The following is a 23,636-nucleotide window of genomic DNA, read 5'->3' as shown; positions in this document are numbered from 1 at the left end:
ACTGAGCATGGCGATTTATTTTATTACTGTACACATGAGGGGGAAATGCAGCACTTCTGTAGGTCGATGGAAGAAACATCAGCAGGCTGGGCACTCTCATCTCACCTCTGTCTTTACTGGCGAGACTGAGTGGGGCTGGTAAGGGCCGCAGCAGGAAGATGTCTGGGTACTGAGGTGGCCGGGATGGGAGGAAGTATGATCTGCACCTGGTGGTGATGACTGCCCCAATTCTCTCACTCGGGGCTCCGAGTTCTCCATCATGTCTAGCCCTCTCTCTGCCTTTGCTCTTTGGAGTTGAAGACCAACTGACACAGGCCTGTTGGTGGACTGAGGACTTTGGATTCTTGAAAGTTGTGAACCCTCCCCTGAAACACTCCTCCCTCGCACTGCTCTGTCTGGGGGAGTGTTCTGGATGATGGTGCCGTGTGAGGGGCCCATGGGAATGACACCGGTCGGGGCCACTGGTGCGTGTCCCGGGACAACATCAATAACTCCCAGAAGTCACGGTCCTACACTGTCAGCTAACTGGGAGGGCACAAAAAGCAAGGCTGTTGGTCTCAGTGGTGCTAGTGAGAGGGAGGGACTTACTGGACTAGGGTATCTAGTTGAGAAAATAAAACTCTTGGTTGATCCCATGGGCACTGTAGACACTGTAAGAAGAGACAAATCATTTCCTGGGAGTAAAAAGTAAAATGGGGGTGGGGTGGGGAATAGCAGAGATCCAGTCTGATTCTGGGGGGGGAAAAAAGAAGATTTTTTTTTTTTAGATTTTCCTGTAAAATGGTAAAATGGCCTCTAGAATATTCAGGCCAATTAACACATCATCACCATTCTTATCTAGTGTTTCAGGAGATGCTCAGGTGATTCACATCCATGGTCACCAGAAATTCATTTACCCTACATTCATTTTACATTCATCTTCCTACCTCCCTATAGCCCCAAACATTTGCTATAGATCATTTAAGAGCAGCCAAGATGGCTGGCCAGAGATAATAAGTGGTAGTGATTAAGAGCACACGCTTAGGAGCTCATTATCTGTGGGTTCTTGGGCAAGTCACTTAACCTCTCTAAACTTTGGTTTCCTCATTTGAAAAAAAAGAATGACATGGTATTAACCACATAGAGTTTCTCTGAGGATTGAGATAATGCACGCAAGGCTTTTGGTACACCAAAGGCAAGTGTGCCCAGCAGCACGAACCCCTCTACCATGCAACGCTATGCTGTAGCGCTCTCTGAAGTTTCTATATACCAACTGAAGTTCTGACCGAGGGCTCCCTGCTCCCTTTGGTCCTTTCACACAGTAGAATCAAAGCTTAAAGATCTTTTGTTTCCACATATCAGTGTTCACTGTCCGGCTGCTCAGTCCCCTCGGTACACGCCATTACAGGGCCAGCTCTGGGGCAAGCGGCCTGGGCCGAGGCCAGGTTGGCACAGCATGAAAGATGTGGAAATCAACCCCTCACAGTTGGCATGGTTCTACTTCTGGGACCGGCTTTAATGATGGTCTCAATGTTAGCCGTAAGTGAAGACAAGGCCAAGTGCACTAAAGCAGGGGGGACAGAGTAGTCGTAGCAGAAGTATAAATTGCAAGGGGGTCACACGTTAACTAAGGTTAGTCTTAATTGTCTACTTACCTGTATGGCTTTATCAATCCATCCACCCACCGACGTACCCAACATTCATTCCAGAAATATATACATATGGTGCTTGCCAATGCACCAGGCACATTAAGGGAATATGGGTGGGCCTACCTATTTCCTCTCACATTCTTTTTGGCCAGAGACCAGGCAGTGATTGCATGCTTCCCGATCCTGTGTACACGGGTCCCTCATAGCACCCAGACGTCGTCTGTCAGGCCTCGGATCCAGTCGGGCTGAAGTGGCCACCACCAGCAGGTCCCTCAGAGAAACATCACGGCGGTGAGCTTTCTTCAAGAAGAGGAGCGAGGGCATATCCAGCGACCTCTTCTCATGAGAGCTTTGGCTGCGCAAGCAACACTTCTGGGGCAGGGAGAAGTTTTCTGGAAAGGCAAAGAAACGGATAAACTGGCCTTATCAATTTAGGCTGCTGGACTCAGCACAAATTCTTGGAAAAGACCACCTCCCTCTAGCCCAGCGGTTCTCAACCTGTGGGTCGCCAACCCACCTTGGGGGTCAAACGACCCTTTCCCAGGGGTCACCTAAGACCACCGGAAAAACACATATATCATTACATATTGCTTTTGCGATTCATCACTATGCTTTCATTATGTTCAATTTGTAACAATGAAAATACATCCTGCCTATCAGATATTTACATGACGATTCATCACAGTAGCAACATTACAGTGACGAAGTAGCAACGAAAATGATTTTATGGTTGGGGGTCACCACCACATGAGGAACTGTATTAAAGGAAGGTTGAGAACTACTGCTCTAGGGTCTCCTGGCCTAAATCTGATCCTGAATCAGAATCATCCAGTGTTCTTTTCTCAAAATAGTTTCTCTTCCCTGTTTTTTCATACTTAATGCCTCCATCTGGTACCGATTTAGCTGAGTGGGCCTCAACTGAATGAGAACCGGGGAATGTTGAAGAGGGTACGTAGACATAGCATTCTATTTTTATCTTTCTTATCTTCCCAGTAAGACTGGAGACTCTCCCTAAGGACACAGACTATGTCTCCACCATCAGACTGCGGTCACCCTCAGGACAGGGAATGTATCCCCCTTCAGACTGGATGCTCCCAAAGATGAGGCCTGGTTCTGTCGGTTCCTCCATGTGCTCTGGGTAGATCCCTGAACAGGCTGGCACTCACGTGACTGGTTCTGTAACGCCAGCTTGGGGTTGCAGGAAGCTGGGAACAAGGAGAGCTTCTCCCTCAGCTGAACCTTGGTGAACAGCTCTGACATCACATGCTGTTTCCTCGCGTTATTCTTCAGCCACGTCCAACGTGGGTTCAACGAGTAGCGCTGGGATTTTGCCGGCAGAGAAATTTTTGATATTTTCTCCTGGAAGAGGTACTGGGGGGTCTGCTGTTTGCATTCCAGGGAGACCACTCTGTCCATCTCTGGGCTACTGCATTCTGGGCTGTTTGTCGTGCTCAGCAGCGGGGACTCAGGGGAGTCTGAGAACTGGGTGCAGGTTTCTGAGGTCTCTAATGACGATAAGAGCTGGGAGAGAAAACAATCCAAAATGTGATTGTGGAAAGCAAAGGGCTCCTTGCTGTGCCATTCTTGATTTAAACAGATTAAGAACTGATTTCATCAGCAGGATGAAAGATTGGGTTAGAATAGTTTCCTCTGACCAGGAATTGGTTAAACCAGTGGTTGGCAAACTGCGGCTCCATGAGCCACATGCGGCTCTTTGGCCCCTTGAGTGTGGCTCTTCCACAAAATACCACGTGCGGGCGCGCACATACAGTGCGATGGAAACTTCGTGGCCCATGGCAGAAGTCGGTTTTCGGCCTGGGCAAGTCTATTTTGAAGAAGTGGCGTTAGAAGAAGTGGGAGGAATAGTATTCCTGACTCATATAATCAACTGAAAAAACTAGTGTTTTCTGTTCTTTCCTTATTCGGGTCTACATATGTATGCGAACAATCATTTTCAAGCATGAACCTTATCAAGAGTAAACTGAGAAGTCGTCTTATTGATGAGAACCTGGAATCGTGCCTAAAATTAAAAACAACAAAATACAAACCTGACTTACCCAAGCTTTCCAAGGAGATGCAAGGCCATTGTTCACATTAGTGTTTTTCAGTCATTGTCATGATTTAATTTTATGGATATTGTAAGGTAAATTGTAAGGAACTTAATTTTATCAATATAATATTGTTATTAAGTATGATATCAAGTTTTATTCAACGCACCTATAAGTCTTTTAACTAAGACTTAAAACTTTTAAGTAAAGTGTATTAAGTTAATTTTAGGGAACGTTGTAGAGTGAAAGAAGATGTAGTGTCGAGGATTGAGAAAGGTATGTTGAGATGGTTTGGACATATAGAGAGGATGAGCGAAAGGAGACAGACGAAACAAGTATACAAGACGAGTGTGGATGGGAGAGTTAGAAGGGGTCGACCTCAGCGAACGTACCTCAATCAGACTGAGGACGTTTTTAGCAAAGGCCAGCTTAGGACTACCCTAATTAAGTTAATAACAATGTACCTACCTATATAGTTGCAGTTTAAAAAAATTTGGCTCTCAAAAGAAATTTCAGTCATTGTACTGTTGATATTTGGCTCTGTTGACTAATGAGTTTGCCGACCACTGGGTTAAACACTAGGGCAGAATATGGTAGGGATGTCCACAGAGCTTCCTCTGGAGGTCTTTAAATGTGACAGAGATTTTAAACACTAGAGATTAGTAATCAGAGAAATAGCTATTCTACAGCTATTAGATTAGCAAAAATTAGAAAGCTGTTGGTGGGATGCAGAGGTACAGGGACTCTCATGCACTGCTGATGAGAATGCAGACAGTCATTCTGGTGAATCATCTAGAAATACTTGGTAAAATAAGATTACAAATACCCTGTGACCAGCAATTCTGTGCCTAGGTATACACTCAAAATAAGTTATTAGCTCCTTTTAAAAAACTATGTACACCAATGATCCCAGCAACATTATTCACAGTAGCCAAAAATAGCCAAATGTCTACCAAAAGATGAATGAATAAATAAAGTGCGGTAGATGCATATAATGGAATACTATTCAGTCTTAAAAAAGAAGAAAATTCCGATACATAATACAACATGAGTGAACTTTGAAAACATTATGCTAAGTGAAATAAACCAGACATGTAAGTACAAATATTGTATATTTCTACTTATATGAGGTACCTAGAGCAGTCACAGAGACAGAAAGTAAAGCAGAAAGGAACAGAATAAGGCAGAAAAAATATTTGAAGAAATAACGGCTATAAACTTCTCAAATATGGTGAAAGTCCTCAATTTACAAAACCATTAAGTTCAAGTATCCTAAAGAGGATAAATACAAATAAAATTACACCCAGACACATCATAATCAAATTGGTTAAATTCAGAGATAAAGAGCATCCATTAAAAAGTGACACATTGCATACAGGGGGAAATGTTATGAATTTTTAAGAAAGAAAGAGCCCTGGCCAGTGTGACTCAATTGGTTGGGCATCGGCCCATCCGCCGAAAGGTTGCCGGTTCAATTCTGGTCAGGGCACATGCCCGGTAGCAGGTTCGATCCCCCATGGCAACCATCAGTGTTCCACTCTCACATTGATGTTTCTCTCTCTCTCTCTTCCTCCCCCCCTCTCTCTAAAAATCAATTAAAAATCTCTAAAAAAGAAAGAAAATAGAAGACAGTGAAACAACATTTTTAAAGTGTTGCAAGAAAAATAATGTTAACCCAGAATTCTAGGTCTAACAAAAATATCCTTCAAAGTGAAAGCTAAATAAAGGCTTTTTCAAGTAAACAAAACTAGAAAGTTCATCACCAGCTGAGGGGGGAGCATTACAAAAAACACTAAAGGGAGTTTTTCAGGCTAAAGAGAAATGACATCAGACAAAAATAAATAAATAAATAGCCCTAGAGTTTTGGCTCAAAGACTTCCTTTTCTTTTCTCCACTCCCCACACCCATGAAATCCTGAGGTGATGATGTGATGAATTTATGCGATGATAGCAGCACAATCAACAGCAGGGCCTAAGGAATCTAAAGTCCTGAGAGGGGAAACTTCACCTCCAAGCAAAGGAGCCGTGGTCCCCAGAGGGTGAAGTGAGCCCCTAATACTTATTCTCTCTGTGACTTCCTGCCACTTGGCCCTTGTTCTCTAGCCTTCAGAACTTGAGAGCATAAACGTGTGTTTTAAGCCACCAAGTGTGTGGTCATTTGTTACAGTAGCCCGAGGAGGTGCCCTGCCTAAAAAGAGGGGATGCATGAGCCAGCCTTTCTAACAGCCCTAAAAGTATAGGCCTCTCTTCCTAGCAGCTGTGCCATTCCACGCCCTGGGCATCACAGTGGGGAAATCAAGGCCCAGGGAGGGAAGGAGGCTTACTCAAAGGACCCATAGGAAGTCAGGGGCAGAGAAGGGACAAGAAAGCAAGAGTCCCACCATCGCCTCCCGAGCTCCGCCCCCTGGGGGGTAGACCGCTCCACTTACCACGGGGCTGGGGAGTATGTTCACTACAGAGGCACACTTGGCTTTCTTGATTCTGGAGATGTGTGTACTGAGATCCAGCCCAGAGCAGCTGAAAAGGCTTGAGTTCCTCAGGTCCGGGAGAGAGCAGTAATGTCTCGCAGAGGAAGGCTCGGGGGAAGCAGGGCCGTCTTCCTTCCTGGGGGCCTCCTGGTTGAGGCTGATCTCTGTCTCATTTTTCTTTTCATCTCTGACATCCAAGAGCATGTCAGGCATGGAGGGCACCAGTGTCAGTGACTGGAGGGATTGGAAAGGAGGAAACGAAACACACAGCTCATGGGAACCCAGCTCTGTCCACGTCCAGATTCATCTGCACCCAAGAGTAGGTGCAAAGGAGATGAGGGGGAGAAGGAAAGCAATCGGTATCAAACGTCTCTCTAATCTGGGGCTCTTCACCTCGAGTTCAGGGACTCCTAGAGAGCTCATGGATGGTTTCACGGGGTCTTTGAACCACTTAAAACTATCTTTGTATCCCTAACCAGTTTGGCTCAGTGGATAGAGCGTCGGCCTGCGGACTGAAGGGTCCCAGGTTCTATTTCGGTCAAGGGCATGTACCTTGGTTGCGGGCACATCCCCAGTAGGGGGTGTGCAGGAGGCAGCTGATCTCTCATCGATGTTTCTGACTCTCTATCCCTCTCCCTTCTTCTCTGTAAAATATCAATAAAATATATATATTTTAAAAAACTATCTTTGTATATGTCATAGTAAGAGATTCCATAGCTTTTATCAGATACTCAGAGGGTCTATGGCCCCAGTAAAGTTATGAAAACAAACAAACACGTGCTCTAATCCTGTCTCTGTGGGTGAGTCATTGAGAAGAAGGAGATGGACTGTAAAGTCAACTGCATCTCTCCACTGAGCCGATAGAGAGCTAGGCAGAGACGGGGGAATCCAGAGAGTCAGATCACAGGACAGCCGTGGCCCACAGTGGGGGACTGCCCACACTCTGAGCAGAGAGCAGGCTGGAAGGACCCAGCTGTGGTCAGTCACCCCATGTAATGTTCTGAGGGTCCTGCCTCCCAGAACCTCTTCCCTTTCTAGGCGATGCCCCTGGCCTCCTGAAGAGAGCGCTACAACCCCAACTGGAGCTGAGAACAATGAGTACATGTAGTCCTGGAGCCCGCTCCCTACGTGGAGATTGTGCTCACCCTCCCAGCTGCTAACTCCTACTGATGGAGGCAAGGACAGACCAGTGAGCGTCCTCTCTGCCTGGATGGAGGGGTCCTCTGAAGGATGCTGGACTCCTTGTGACTTCCGGGGTCCCCCTCCTGTGGCCCAGCCCTCCGTCCAGCCCATTCCTTCAGTGCATCCGGGCTCTGAGCAGTGGCTTCCTCGGCATCCCCCCCTCCCCGACTCCCCCCACCCCCGACTAAATTGGCCGCAGCCAGGGAAGGGTGCTGGGCACGGGTGCTCCCCTCCCATCCGGATTTACTTGTTTGGAGACTTGGGTGGCAGCGGCCTTGTATTTTCGCTGTTGTGTCTGTTGCCAGCTTTTCGCCCCCTTGGCTCTCGCGTGCTCGCCTGCTGATTCTCCCTGCATCTCTACCTTCTTCTCTTTCGTTTGCAAGGATTTTTTCTCCTGTTTCAGTCTCAGCTCCTGGATCAGTTGCCTGCCCATTGAGGAACAGTGAGTGTCGGTAGGTTAGGGATGGACTTTGAATGGGGTGGACAAGACTGGGCAAAGAGCAGGGAACTCCCCATTCCCTCCCCAGGCATGTCCAGTCTGCACACGTGATTGAAGGTCACAGAAGAGGAGGTGGAGGAGAGGCATCCCTTAAGCCACATCATTCCCAGGCTTGGGAATAGCATCCAAGGAGAAATACGCAGGAAGGCGACTCCACCACACTCCACCACAACCCTACCTCGCTCCCCACCTCCCAGGAGGACAGATCCCACACATGACAGGTGCTGAAGAGAGGGTCTGGACAGGCCAAAGTCAGGGGCTCCCACAATGGACCACTTCATATCCTGGGCCTCTGGCCAATAATGTAATGGAAATAACGTAGTCCCATGAATCAGGAGACGGACCGTTGTCTCTTTCCTGTTATTACTCTGTATGATGTCTTCTCTGCCCCGTCCTCCCCTTCCATAAAATGAGGTGGTGGGCAGGGACCGGACTGGATGGGATGAGTCCCTCCCAGCTCTCAGATTATATACCTGCAGGAATCCAGGAGGCAGCTCTGAGGGGGGCTGGTCATTCTGGAGAGGGGTGTGTAGGGGGGTGCCTGTCTCAGGGGCGAGTTTCTAGAAACAGCCACATGGCTACTTAACAACATGGTCCTTGTGACACGAAAGCAAATGTTTCCCTGTCAAGTTCAAGGTTGGAGACTGAAGCTCACAAACCCTCCCCACAGACCCAGGCCCATCACCCAGCAGGTCAAGTCCACCTCGAAGGTGCTTTCCTACCGGGCATACAGCTCCCGGGCCCTGGAGGTGGCAGTATTCTGGAAGAGGGAGTTGTTGTCCTGGAAAAACTTCTCATACTTCTCCGAATTCAGACTGGGATAAATCAGGTGGAAACTTCCACCGTTTTCCTTCTCATACTTCTCAGTTTTCTCTTGTCGCAAGGCCTGGAAACCCTTGAGTTCCTTGATCCTGTTGGCAAGCAGAACACAGGGCTGCGCTGGGAAATGGCTCGATGCTTGGAAGAAATGTGACCAAGCTGGAATCATCTAGGGCCAGGCAGGGGCCCTGCACACAACAGGGGTCCATCGGTATTTCCTAAACGTTTCCCTGAGAGGATTCTAGCCATCCCGTCATATGCACTAAAAGCTGTTTAGAACAGTCTTCTCTGGCCCTAGCTGGTTTGGCTCAGTGGATCGAGCATAGGCTTGCAGCCTGAAGGGTCCCCGGTTCGATTCCGGTCAAGGGCACATGCCTGGGTTGCGGGCTCGATCCCCAGTAGGGGGTGTGCAGGAGGCAGCTGGTCAATGATTCTTTCATCATTGATGTTTCTAGCGCTCCCTTCCTCTCTGAAATCAATATATATATATTTTTTAAACACAGAAAAGAACAGTCTTCTCTGACAGTTCATCAGATTCTCAGACTATGGCCACCTTCCCAATCACAGCCCCTCCTACCCTGTCACTCTCTGGAGAAGGACAGCTTGAGTTTTGCTAAATTTGAGGGCTTCTTGGATGTGCTTTTATGAGCTCTGATGATCTCAACTCTTCCCCACAGCCCCCTGGGGAGATGGCGGTCATCGAGGGAGGAATGATAAGCCCCTTTTACAGCAGGAAAACCAAGAGCCACTGAGCTATCCAGGCCAAGTTGTGACAAGAAGAATGACTCAGGAGAGGGCCCTAGCTGCGCCTTAGCTGACGCTGCCTCCTCCTCCAGCAGTTTAGAGAAAGCTAGCACAGTGGAGGGCATCCTGGAACCCCAGGCCACACACCCCTGGGGCTCTGGGTCCAGACCTGCCGCTTACCAGCGAGGTGACCTAGTACAAGTCAGTTCCCCTTCCAGAGTCTGTGTCTCCTTAGCTCCCACTGCCTACACCCCACTGCCTGCCACCCTCCTTGCGGAGAAGACAGTACATAAGAAAATGCCTTCCAGACACAGATGCTATTGCCTCGGTTCCAGACGTTCATCTCGAAGGACCGGGCTAGCTCCGCACACGAGAGCAGGGGCCACAGCGGGTCTGAAAATCAACACAGGCATCTCCTTGCCCAAGCTCAGAGTCTTCTAACACTAGCCTCACCCTGCAGAAGGAGGCCTCTGTAAGGCAAGTGCTTCCCAGCAGGGAGCAGGGACACGTGAGCTCCTGCCAACACAGTAACACGGGGGAGGACAGGCAAATCTTTCTTTTGGTTGAAAAAAAAAAAAAAAAGGAATGGTTTTACTTTTTGTATTGGTAATCCCTAAATCTTAAATCTTCATCTGATATTAATAAGCTTATCTCCATTAGGTATAGTTATACCTATAACTTAACTCTCCTAAAATAGAGACAAAGGAATAGTCACAGTAAAAATATTCAAACTGCCACATTCCACAAATATAAACTAATTTTCCAAGTGGGATAATCATTCGTAAGCGCTGACTCCCCTCCTCACCAACTCCAGGTAAAATTCTTAATAGTCTCAAACACAAACGATAATGCCAGGCATTATGGTCAGTAAGCCTTTTATACACCAACATGTCATTCCCCCCAACAGCTGTATGTATCATTCGCTCCATTTCACAGGAAGAACACACAGGCCCAGAGAAGTGACATAGAGGCCCCATAAAGAGGCCTAGCCGGCTTGGCTCAGTGGACAAAGCGTCAGCCTGTGGACTGACGGGTTGCGGGTTTGATCCCGGTCAAGGGCATATGCCTGGGTTTCGGGCTTCATCCCCAGTGGGGGGTGTGCAGGAGGCAGCTGATCAATGATTCTCTCTCATCATTGATGTTTCTATCTCTCCCTCTCCCTTCCTTTCTGAAACCAATAAAAATCTATATTTTTTAAAAAGACCATATAACGAGTAGGCTATTGTATCATAACTTGGATCAGGACAGACCAGTCATAAAAATGGGGTCCCTGGGGGGGGGGGGGCTACTATACTTGGCCTCCCGGGAACGGCATTGCTGCAGGAACCGGCCCCGCTGCTTCTCCTCCTCCAAGACTTTCTTTTTGTCACAGCTCCCCAGGTTGATCAGGACCAAGGTGTCATACAGCAGGCTGTCCTTCACCTCCTTATCCAAGCAGGAGTCGGTGGAGAAGCTCGGAGAGTGGTTGACCTGTGAGGGCAAGATGGCAGCTGGAAGCTGGGCTCTCCAGAGCGAAAGCGGAGAGTGAGGCCTAAACACCACCTCCAGGGAGCGACCTATGCCCACCTTGGGGCCCTGGGCAGGGAGAAGGTCTGGACTGGAGCCACAGTGAGGAACGGAGGAGGTAGAACCCCTCTAGAGTAACTGGCTTTTATTATATATATATATATATATATATATATATATATATATACTAGAGGCCCGATGCACGAAATTCATGCAAGGGGCTTGGCCCTCGCAGCCGTGGAGGCTTGCCTCAGCCCTCACAGCCCCAGCTTCGTCTGGAAGGACATCTGGAAGGTCGTTTGGCTGTCCAGTCTAATTAGCATATTATGCTTTTATTACTATATATATATATATTTTTTTAATTGATTTCAGAGAGTGGAACAGAGAGGGAGAAAGAGATAGAATCATCAACGATGAGAGAGAATCATTGATCGGCTGCCTCCTGCATGCCCCCTACTGGGGATCAAGCCCACAACCTGGGCATGTGCCCTTGTCAGGAATTGAACCCGGACCCTTCAGTCCGCAGGCTGACCCTCTATCCAGAGCCAATCCAGCTAGGGCTAACGAGCTGTTATTTTAGTTCTTGCTTCTTGGGAGGCATCAGGGAGTAGCCTGTCTTTGGTTTCCTCTCCATCTGGTGTGCGGTGTCCTCTCACGTGCCTGGAGCAGATGGAAGGGGCGGTCCAAAGGACCAGGCAGGGAGGTAGGGAGTAGAAAGAAATGATGCATTCGAGATCCTGACCGGGCTTGCGGGGGAGACAGGTGGGAGAAGGGAGAAGGGAGAAGGGAGAAGACACATTCCTGCTCATAGGAAAGTCCATGTTATTCAGAGGCACTCTATGACATTGGAAGAGTTCTAGCCGTTTCTGCAGGCTTGCTCTTGAGGTAAGAGCTCCAAACAGCCATTTTCTCCTTCCCACCCACCCCTGGGAACAAGGACTGGGAGTGGAGGAAAGGCAAGGCCTCGGGAATCTGATGTGTAATTCTGGGTTTCCCACCCCAAAGGCTGACTCTTGTCATTGGCAGCTGGCACGAGCTGGCACCTCTGACTTGTACCCACACCCCTCACCCCACCTCCCAGTGCATACTGGATCACTGACTGCTCGGGCACAAGTACAATCTGGAAGGGAGACCGCCACCCGGAAGCTTCTCTTCCTCCTCCTCCTCCCATCACCCTGGGGTCTCGGGGAGGCAGGAACATGACTGTGTGGCTCCGCACCCATTCCTGTGGCCACAGACGCCAGGCCGTTCTCTGTTAGTGCTTGGAACAGAGCGATCCAGGCCCCTGAGAGCCAGGCCCGCAGCTCCCACCTGATCTTCAACATCATCAGCCCCGCTTGGATGAAGAGCACCCCCTTTCTGGGAGGCGAAAGGACCCTGTTACAGAAGGTAGAGCTGTCGCTCTGTGTCTGAGATTGGTTTCCAAGTCCAGGGGGCCTCCAAAAGGCACAGGGAATTCTCCAATTCCTGGCCGTCTAACCCCCTCTGGTGGCCACTTCTCAGCTAAAGGAGGAGCCCTAGGCAGCAAGCACCAGGGGAGGAACTGGCGCCAGTTAAGTTGATTAAACAGATCTAGCTGAGTTGCAAGGGCAGAGAGATGAGCCTGATGCTGGCCGATCCCAAACACAGGGGCCAATTTTCACCCCTTGCCCCAGCCTCCCTACCTCCAGCAACCAGGGCTTGAGTTTGCGGTCCAACAAAATGTCGAAGCCCAGGATTTCGAAGCAGGCGCTGTTGAGTGTGTGGTTGGGGAAGCAGGTGTGGTAGTTGTGCTTGATGATGGGGTAGGCGGAGATGATCGTCTTGATGATGACATCCTCGATATCTCTCCATATCTGCTCCACGTTGTAGCCATGGCTCTCCATGTACGTGTTGAAGGTGGAGAGCTTCCTGGAGGGGAACCACAGGCCATGAGGCTGGGCAGCCCACCTCAGTCATCTAAGGCCACGGCATGCCGAGAACCAGAAACGTCTGTAGAAAATAGGGTGCCAGAGCCAATAGGGATGGACACCCAAGAGCTAAGGGGGCACCAGGACTTTGTCAGCTCAGGAGGGTCGTGCAGGAGCCACAGGGCCACACTCCTCACGCCGCCACAGCCCTGGAGTGGGCACAGATAGAATGACGTGTAAGGCCTGCCTGGGCACTTTCACTGTGACCCAGAACACACCCATGGGCTTGGACAGGGACTGAGTATCCTGGGTGGAAAGCTTAATGGATAAATTTTAAAAAATAAGAAACCAGTACCCTACCTCATGCTTTTGTTTTGGTGGTTATTTCTTTGGTGTTCATTAGAAGCACTTAGGGAGCCTTTTAAGAACACAACTACCACCCTGGTGGGTAGCTCAGTTGGTTAGAGTATCGTCCCAATATGCTGAGGTTGTGGATTCCAACCCCAGTCAGGGCACACACAAGGGTCAACCAATGAATGCATGGATGGGTAGAAAAATGGGTTGATGTTCCTTTTTCTTTCTTTCTTTCTTTCTTTCTTTCTTTCTTTCTTTCTCTCTTTCTTTCTCTCGCTCTCGCTCTCTCAATAGACAGACTTACACACACACACACACACACACACACACACACACTGCCTGAGTTCTACCTCAAGCTGAGGGGCTTCTGGGGACACACTAAAGACACAGAAATTTTGTGTCAGGATTGCCCACTTGGAAAAGGCAGCCCCAGGGCATTTCCACAGATGGAGTTACCAACTGCCCCGGGAAGTCCCACATCCCAGGAAACCCCTCGCTCCCAGGCCAACCGAGATGGCTGGTCACCCTGTCACAGAGGTCAGAGGATGTGTACAGGTTTTTGAGGAAACATCTGAGGGGTTGCTCCAGTCAGCTCCTCACTGGGCAGGTCAGAGGGAGCTTCCGTTACAAATCAACACAGCCTCTTCGGGATGATGCAGGCACATCACAGTGAATGCACATTGTCATGTTAATGCCCAGGGGTTAGCCAGTTCCACTGAACACACCAGCTATGTGCCAGGTTCCCTGAGAGATGAAGAGGATCCGGTCTCTGCCCCAGAGGCCTGCTGAGAAAGGGAGATCGCCCCCACCCAGCCCGACGCAACCCTCCAAGCAGGCCTCGCCTGGTGCAGGGGTCGGCAAACTCATCAGTCAACAGCCAAATATCAACAGGACAACGATTGAAATTTCTTTTGAGAGCCACATTTTTTAAACTTAAACTATATCGGTAGGTACACTGTTATTAACTTAATCAGGGTACTCCTAAGGCTTACGAAGAGCCACACTCAAGGGGCCAAAGAGCTGCATGTGGCTCGCGAGCCGCAGTTTGCTGACCACGGGCCTAGTGATTTCCCATTTGCTCGTTGGGACTCTGCCACGGAGGACACCATGCCTGCCCCTGCACCGAGCCTCTCTGATGCTCTGAGGCCAAACAGGTGGCCTGCTTATGAGTCCTTTGAACCTGGTGCAGGAGGAGCATGTGCCTCCGCGTCTCTGACCGACCTTCTTGTCCTACTGTGGCATTCAAAACAGTGTGACCTGAGGCAACAACCTCTCAGACTTGGTTTGCTCATCTGTAAAATGAGATGGCGCCTAGCTCACAGTTCCCCGTCTACAAAGGGTAGTTTATGCCTGGGCCATGGTGTTGTAAAAAGGTAATGGGGGGAAACAATGCAGCCTGGCCGGTGTGGCTCAGTGGTTGAGTGTCAACCTAGGAACCAGGTCACGGTTCGATTCCAGGTCAGGGCACATGCCCGGGTTGCGGGCTCGAACCCCAGTGGGGAGCCTTGCAGGAGGCAGCCAGTCAATGATTCTTTCTCATCACTGATGTTTCTGTCTCTCTTTCTCCCTCCCTTCCTCTCTGAAACCAATAAAAATGTATTTTTTTTAAAATACATTTTTATTGATTTTCCACAGAGAGGAAGGGAGAGGGACAGAAAGCCAGAAACATCGATGAGAGAGAAACATCAATCAGCTGCCTCCTGCACACCCCCCACTGGGGATGTGCCCACAACCAAGGTACATGCCCTTGACCGGAATCGAACCTGGGACCCTTGAGTCCGCAGGCCGACACTCTATCCGCTGAGCCAAACCGGTTAGGGCAAAATGTATTTTTTAAATGCTCCCAAAGCACCCAGCTCAGGCCCAAACACACGGGAGACCTCCACAAACACTTCCTTTTTCTTTCTCCTTTGTCGGGTCATGTTCGCATTCTTCCATCCCCCTTTCTCTTAAAACTCCAATGAGACAGGACTAGACGATAGCAGGCGTATAAAAGCTGCTTGGGAAGATGCTCATGCCTTCCTCTCCTGTTTCCCCCTCTTCTGGAGAATCAGAAAGCCAGCTAGCCACAGGTCAGGCCACATCGGGCCGCGTGACACACCATTTGAGAATCTCAGTTGGAGCCACACACCAGGCAACCACAGCTTAGGAAGCACTGCCTGGCACGGCCTTTCCCACAGCAGACCAGAATCAATAAATATCTGTTGGCTTGGAAATGTCAGAAGGGCCAACGGTAACCAGAGTGTGTTTTGGTGTGTGTGTGTGTGTGTGTGTGTGTGTGTGTGTGTACCCTGCTGGGGAAACAGTTCCTGTTTATCTCTCCTCCTCCCACCCTCCTAGGGTTTACGACGTGGCCTTCTTTTAATGATTAACAGCCAGAGGGCAGAGACTAAGGAGTCTGTTCTGGGTTTCCAGGCCAGGAAATATTTTCTGAGAGCACGTGACCCAGGATGGAAACGCTGATGCGGACTGACAGGGTCTGGGTCGCACCCCGGGGCGCCGCGCTGAGACTGGCAGGGAAAGAGAAGAGGGGTGAGGCCGCTCGCTTACCTCTTGCTGCCAGAGAGCGAGTCTTGAACGAAGTTGGAACTGTGCTTATTGATGGAGTAATTGGTCAGGTGCATGCAGGTGTCATCCTGAGGGGAGAGACGCAGTCTATGGAGGGAGAGGAAGGGCGGGCCCCCCGCCTCCTCCTGAGGCCCCTGGGCTTAACGAGAGGGGGCCCGGCCCAGGGTGGCTCAGCCGTTGAGAGTCAACCCAGGAACCAAGAGGTCACCGGTTTGATTCTGGGTCAGGGGACATGCCTGGGTTGCGGGTTCAGTCCTCAGTGGAGGAGACGGGGGAGAGAGGAGGCAGTCAATCAATGATTCTCTCTCATGATTGATGCTTGTATCTCTCTCCCTCTCCCTTCCTCTCTGAAATCAATACAAATATATTTTTTTAAAAAGCTGGGGGAGTCTTAGGGCTAAAACTGGCAGCACAGAGGAAGAAGGAAGGGGTATCCCACAGCCTGGAGTATGAGAAACTCCAATTCCTCCTGAGATGGGGGGTGCCCTGCCTGAGGGCACTCCCGGGGTGTGGAACTGTGGCTCTGGCTTTGCAGTCAGGCAGACCTGGCCTTGAGTCCCAGTCTGTCTCTTCCTAGTTCTGTGACCTTGGACAAGGCCTCCTTCTCTCTGGGTTTTCATTTCCTCTCTGTAAAAGGGAGGTGACAATGCCTATTCCTGAGGGCTCCTGGGAGGGCTCAAGGAAAGAACATATGCAGCCTGGCAAGTGTGAAGTGTTCAGCCACGGTAGCCAAATCCACAATGTTAGTGAAAGTGTTAGTGGATTTAGCTAGGTTTTTTTTTTTTTTTTTTTTTTTTTTATCACACTACGGGAGGGAGGTAAGGCAGCATGTCCCCTGAGCTCACCAGGTTGTCTGTGCAAGGGTGGGAGTAAGAGGTCGTGGCGAAGCGGGCCAGTCCTTCCTTATACGTAAAAATCCTGAGAGGGTCACAGGATGTGATCAGCACATAAATCCGTAGGTCAAACTTGAACCCATCGATGATAAAGGGCTGGAGGAGAGAACAGAAGTGACACCAGCATCGGAGAGATTGGACTTGAAAGTCATTAGCGCCCCGTCTGGTTTTCTTGGCGTCAGCGCCAACATTGCCTCTTGCTACAGAGTGCAGACTTGGCCAGGGCTGGGGACAGGGAAATGGGGGTTTGGGCTCAGTGACTAGCCACATGATCTTGTACAAGTCACCAAACCACACTTTTTAAATAGCATTAAAAAGTGCTGTGATGCCCTGGCCAGGTGGCTCAGTTGGTTGAGCATCGTCCCATACACCAAAAGGTTGCAGGTTCGATCCCCAGTTAGGGCACATACCTAGGTTGTGGGTTCCATCCCCAGTCAGGGCGTGTGTGGGAGGCAACTGATCGCTGTTTCTCACCTCTCTCTCTCAATGACTCTTCCTCTCTCTCTAAAAATCAATAGAAACATATCCTCGGGTGAGGATTAAAAAAACAAAAACAGCCTGTGATGAAGAACATGCTGTCACTATCCAGGGCTATGTTATGGCTGCAGTTCTGTAAGAGTTCTCCCTGCGGTGCTGGCCTGCAGTGCTGGCCGGTGCCTCCCCCTCCATGCACACTTCCGCAGGGCTCCCTTCCTGCAGTGGGCTATCCCGCTGGGACCTCTGACCTCCAGTCATGGAGTAAAGCTGGTTACCACTATCGATCCAGGACCACTCTTCTCTCCTCAATGACCAAAGGTGCTCTCCCAGCACCTGTTAGAGGCTAGGGACCAGCCTGGTAGAGCCAGGCCAACGGACAGGGTGCAAGGCTGAGGGACGCTCTGGCCCGGGCACATGTCACATCAGGGCAGAAGGCTTGGACTGACAAAGTCCAAGTCAGAAGGCAGGACTCGGCGTCACCCTCACCCCTGCCCTCCATTCCCTCATTCCTCATTCGGTCCAGTGGAGCTACAGCCCGAGGTTGCTGTGGAGATAAATAAACAATCACCATGAAGAAGTACCTTTGAAATATAGAGCTGACAGATCATATCCTCCCCCGGTTTGATTTCTTTCACCGTCCGGGTGATGAATATACCTCTCCCTTGGCAGCCCGAATCCGGCTTACAAATGTATGTCTTATTTTTTCTTGACCTGCTGTAGTTCTGCAACTCTCCCCAGCTACCAGACAAGGAGTGAATGAGATACACTTTTAGCTGGGAAGCAGTAAAAAGGAAGGCTAACTCTGTACATTAAAAAACAAACAAACAGTCCTAACTGGTTTGGCTCAGTGGATAGAGCGTCGGCCTGCGGACTGAAAGGTCCCAGGTTCGATTCCGGTCAAGGGCAGGTACCTGGGTTGCGGGCACATCCCCAGTAGGGGGTGTGCAGGAGGCAGCTGATCGATGTTTATCTCTCATCGATGTTTCTAACTCTCTATCCCTCTCCCTTCCTCTCTGTAAAAAATCAATAAAATATATTTAAAAAACAAACAAAATGATCTAATGTGAAAAACACCTTAGACTGACAGACAGACGCCCCGAGGCCTGGTAATAGGAGAGCCAGGAAAGCACCCACAGTGGGGAGAAGGTGGGCTTTGGAGGGAATTCGGGCCTGGATTTAAACCCAGGCAACACCACTTATCAGTGTAACCCTTTGCAAGGACTTGACCTCGGAAAGCCTCAGTTCCATCATCTACACAATGAGGGTGATGACACCCTATCTTGTACATGACATAACGCAGACAGGGTGCTGATACAGTAGGGCCTTGACTTAGGAGTTTAATTCGTTCCGTGACGGAGCTCGTAACTCAAATTACTCGTATGTCAAATCAAAAAGTGAATGAGTGAGACACGTGATGCTGGGCTGATGTTGTGGCGTTCACTGTGACATTCGCTGTGCCTACTAGCGGTGGGGTATCTGAAGCTGGCTCGTAACCCGAATTTTAGCTCGAAACTCAAAGCAAAAAATCAGCCGAGAGACAGCTCGTATCTCGAAAAACTCGTTGGTCGGGACACTCATAAGTCAAGGCGCCACTGTATATACTGCACATCCCATAACGTTAGCCGTGACCAAGGAGTTTGATCTTCTGGTTTGCAGATTGGAGGTTTGGAGATCTGAATCTGGCTCAAGCCCAGTGATGTGGCCTTGGGTCAATCGGCCTCTTGCCCCACTCTGAGCTCAGCTTTTTCTCTATAACACCTCCACTCCAGCCAGAGTGTGAGAGAGGAAATACCATCTTTGAACATACTTTGAAGGAAGTATATTCAGCCTGGCCAGCGTGGCTCGGTGGTTGAGCATTGACCTATGAACCAGGAGGTCACAGTTCAATTCCTGTTTGGGGCAGATGCCTGGGTTGCTGGCTTGATCCCCAGAGTGGGGCGTGCAGGAGGCAGCCGATCAATGAGTCTCTCTCATCACTGATGTTTCTATCTCTCTCCCTCTCCCTTCCTTTCTGAAATCAATATTAAAAAAAAAAAAAAAGAAAGTATAGCCCTAACTGGTTTGGCTCAGTGGATGGAGCATCGGCCTGCGGACTGAGGGGTCCGAGGTTCGATTCCGGTCAAGGGCATGTACCTCGGTTTCAGGCACATCCCCAGTAGGGGGTGTGCAGGAGGCAGCTGATCAATGTTTCCCTCTCATCGATGTTTCTAGCTCTCTATCCCTCTCCCTTCCTCTCTGTAAAAAATCAATAAAATATATTTTTTTAAATAGAAAAGAAAGTATATTCAGAAGAGAGAAAGAAACTTAATGGGACTTATAAATCTCAGTCTTCCTATATTTCTTGTTTTGCACTTTAACTCAAAGGGGCCTGTGACCAGTGGAGAAGTCAATTAACTCCATGGTCCTCGGTGGCTATGAAATGCGGAGGTGCCTGTTGACCTGATGGCAAACACATTTCCTTCTAAGTTGCTACTAAGCAAGTGAGGAAAGTCTGGGAACCCTGGCCACACCCCATATCCCTTCTCTTCCTGAACAGGAGAGAGAGATGGGAGACCCTGTGGGAAATGGAACTGGGGTGGGGAGTGGAGAAGGGAGCTCGGGTCGGCACTCACTCAGCAGGAAGACACCAGGTCCGAGGGAAAAAGTGGAAATCTTTAGGGAACAACTTTGACATGCGACTCATATTCCTGGCCAGCAAGTCCTTGCGGCAGATTTCACTCATCCCCGGGAAGTGATTGATTTTCTGCAACGGAAGCCGGAATTCATGAACAATGGGGGACACGGGCGTACCCATGGGATACCCTTGGGGGACAGTGAGGACCCCACTTATGCTGAGGACCAGCTCTGACCCAGATACCTGGTAACTTTTCATCTCCATCACCCGCTCCAGCGACACTGAGAAGTCAGTCCAGTAGAGAGTCCAGTCGTCGTTTTCCCCTCCCTCTCGAAGGCCATACTGTTGGGCGGCCCTTCGCACTGCCAGGGGGTTGGAGAAAGAAAGGCCCATTAGCCCGGGAGGTGAGGGAGGAGCATAAAGTGGGGAAGTTACATTCCCAGGTGCTCCCAGACTAAGCACTGAAGTGAGACATCGAGGCTGCCTAGGACTGAAGCCATCTTGCCCTGCCCTAGAGACATCATTGCCAGAAAGGAACACAAAGAGTTGAAAGCTATTTAAAAAATACAGCCTATGCCCCATCATCCCCTAGAACAGCCGTGGGCAAACTACGGCCCGCAGGAGGATCTGGCCAGTTTGAAATGAATAAAACTAAAAAAAAAAAAAAAAAAAAAAAAAAGACCGTACCCCTTTATGTAATGATGTTTACTTTGAATTTATATTAGTTCACACAAATACTCCATCCATGCTTTTGTTCCGGCCCTCCGGTCCAGTTTAAGAACCCATTGTGGCCCTCAAGTCAAAAAGTTTGCCCACCCCTGCCCTAGAAGGTTATCTGGGATGAATGTTTTAACCACCCTGGCTTCCCCTGGCCAGGAAGTGGGTGTCTGGCTTTCCCCTAAACACGAAGCACTGAATGTTCAGGGAATATAAACCTAAATCAGTGATGGCGAACCTGTGACACGCGTGTCGCGAACTCATTTTTTTGGTTGATTTTTCTTTGTTAAATGCATTTAAATGTATAAAATAAATATCAAAAATACAAGTCTTTGTTTTCCATGGTTGCAAATATCAAAAAATGTCTATATGTGACACGGCACCAGAGTCAAGTCAGGGTTTTTCAAAATGCTGACACGCCGAGCACAAAAGGTTCGCCATCACTGGCCTAAATCCTTAACATCAGCCTGAGCCAAGCTTAATTAGTAGAGTCAATGAACAGAAAAAAATTACACAATGTATTTCAAATCCACACACATGCTCTCACATCCTTCTACCCCTGTCCCTGTTAGCACTGGTAACTGGGAGCTGATGCCAACACCAACGCAAATGCCTTCAAGGGCCTGGAGAGGAAGAAGTGCCTGCAGGGACCAGGAGAGTCAGGGCCGGCCCAAAGCATCCAAATTTGAAATTAAAATCATGACAACACCTCTGCTCTGTAGAACAAAGTAGGCCTACAGGTCATCTCCAGCTCAGGGACTGCCCGTTTGGAAGTTGTGCTCTAAAAAAAAGAGCCACTGAGCCCTGGCTGGTTTGGCTCGGTGGATAGAGTGTTGGCCTGCGGACTGAGGGGTCCTGGGTTCAATTCCGGTCAGGGGCACATGCCCGGGTTGCGGGCTTGATTCTCAGGGTGGGCGTGCAGGAGGCAGCCAATCGGTGTTTCTCTCTCATCATTGATGTTTCTCTCTCTCTCTCCTTCTCCCTTCCTCTCTGAAATCAATAAAAGAAATATATATCTTTTTAAATAAAAAATTAAAAAAGAGCCACTGATTGTAGCAACAGCTGCTGTCTCTACAATCAGATCCCCTAATGACACAGCCCTGCGGTCAAACCCTTATTTCCTTGGAATGAGCTCCCCAACTTCCTCAAATAGTTAAATGAGCTGAGAGAAGCAAAGAACAGGATTGGGAGACACCCCTTTTCTTCCTCAAAAATACATAAGCGTGACCCTTCCCAACCCTGTGGGGGAACCCAGTGGGTCCCCATCGCGGATTCCTCGAATGCAGATGCTCACCACTCTCATATCGGCAGCTGCACATATTGATCACCAATCATCTGGAAAAGAGAAAAAGAAGAGCAGCAAGACAGAGACAGACACACTGGCCGGAACAAGAGGCCGCACCCAGGAGCATCCCACCCCAGGTGGGGCTGCGGGAAAGCCAGCCCGCCCCACGCCATTTTAAAAAATAATCATAAAAGGCAGTCTGAACACACACACAGCAAAGACTCGGGCAAGGTGTGGTTTTAGATGACATGCACCATCATCTCATTCTAGAAAACATCATCTAGAGTGGCTCCTTTTTATCTGAACCGGAAGTGGTGTGATTTTGACAGTCTCATCGGACAGTTTCTCCTCTCCTGGTGCATGAGCAGCCAAGGCCCCTTCCTCCCAGGCCCCTCCTGCTCTTACCAACGTGGGTCCCCATCCCCCATCTTTCAATCCTAACCTCTTTTTCTTCCTCTTCTTCTTGCCTTGCTGCTGGACATTCTGAAGCCCCTTTGGTGTCGCGATGTTCTCTCCCACCAAAACCAAGGTGACGATTTCTTTCAGATCTGCCGTGGAACTGTCCTCCCTCTCTTCTGACTCGGTCCCTTTCTTGCCTTCCAAAGGCTGAGGCTGGAGCATCTCCCTGGACTGGGAGGAGACTCTGGGGAAATACAGGCCCCCCCTAGAAAGAAGGCAGAGAGGGCGGCAGTTACTTGGGTCCACCTGCAGGGGGACCCCCTCTCTTGTTCATGGCGGTGGTCCACCAGTGCTCTGGGACCAAGCAACAGGTTGCCGGGTATCAAAGGCCACCACACCTCTACCGCTGGGGCCAGGCTCCGGGAGGGAGCTGATTCCATCTTTTGCCCCTGACGCTGGCCTGAGGGACTCCCGCGGCCAATCCTGGCTGTGGTTTCTCCCTCCTGGGAGGTTCAGGAGCAGGCTGAGATGCTATGCCTGGCACCACCTGGTAAACAATCTTATTATTAAAGTGAGTGAGCATCTGGAGACAGCCTCAGAACCAAGCCCTAAGCCAGTGGTTCTCCACCTTCCTCATGCCGCGACCCTTTCATACAGTTCCTCATGTTGTGGTGACCCCCAACCAGAAAATTATTTTCTTTTCTTTTTTTTTTTTTCCCCGCAGGAATTCTTTTTTTTTTTTTTCCAATATATTTCATTGATTTTTCACAGAGAGGAAGGGAGAGAGATAGAGAGTTAGAAACATCGATGAGAGAGAAACATCGATCAGCTGCCTCCTGCACATCTCCTACTGGGGATATGCCCGCAACCCAGGTACATGCCCTTGACCGGAATCGAACCTGGGACCTTTCAGTCCGCAGGCCGATGCTCTATCCACTGAGCCAAGCCGGTTTCGGCCAGAAAATTATTTTCGTTGCTACTTCATCACTGTAATATTGCTACTGTTATGAATCATCATGTAAATATCTGATATGCAGGATGTATTTTCATTATTCGCGACCCACGGGTTGAGAACCGCTGCAAGCCTTCCTAGCTGAGGGAGTCGGTCCCAGGGGGTGCAGATGAGGTGCTCTGAGGAGGCCTGTGAACGTTGGGGCACTGCACGAAACCCCTTGCAGGCAACCTGTGGTCCTGACAGCAAAAGCAACCGGTGCTCATGGAGCGCAGGACTGACTCAAGCCCAGGGCCCAAAACAGAGCTTCGGAGACCCCAACCACAAAAGAGGCTGTCGTGTCTCCCCCACCATCCCATTCCAAGTGAAAACAGGACCCATCATAAAATACTCGTAAGGAAGGCCTGCAAAATTCTCATCCCTCCACCCCCATGATGACTTCTTTGATGTCTGCTTGAATTTCAAATATCAAGTCTTTTTTTTTTTTTTTTAATGGTTTTTAATACCCCTGCTTCACTAATCCTTAAGAAGGTGCTTAGATCTGGAAACAGCCTAAGTGCCCATCAGTAGATGAATGGATTAGAAAACTGTGGTA

General features: G+C 49.4%; 1 protein-coding gene across 1 annotated transcript; it reads right to left on the bottom strand.

Annotated features, from left to right (window-relative positions):
* On the bottom strand, window positions 1-22,335 carry TTLL6 (tubulin tyrosine ligase like 6). The gene is made up of 15 exons (XM_081110498.1): window positions 22,133-22,335; window positions 21,700-21,737; window positions 19,932-20,050; window positions 19,687-19,817; window positions 17,656-17,812; window positions 16,550-16,693; window positions 15,687-15,772; window positions 12,558-12,783; window positions 10,682-10,857; window positions 8,547-8,735; window positions 7,573-7,750; window positions 6,105-6,377; window positions 2,795-3,149; window positions 1,752-2,020; window positions 1-732 (listed from the first exon to the last, which is right to left on the bottom strand). Exons 1-14 carry the CDS (start codon window positions 22,309-22,311, stop codon window positions 1,752-1,754), a joined length of 2,520 nt encoding a protein of 839 aa, XP_080966624.1. The 5' UTR covers window positions 22,312-22,335; the 3' UTR covers window positions 1-732.
* Window positions 22,336-23,636: the final 1,301 nt, after the last annotated feature.

This window comes from Myotis nattereri (assembly GCF_964212035.1).
Source record: "Myotis nattereri genome assembly, chromosome: 16".
Lineage (NCBI taxonomy): Eukaryota > Metazoa > Chordata > Mammalia > Chiroptera > Vespertilionidae > Myotis > Myotis nattereri.
Note: the sequence above shows the minus strand (reverse complement) of the source record. Positions and strands in the feature narration are given on the sequence as shown.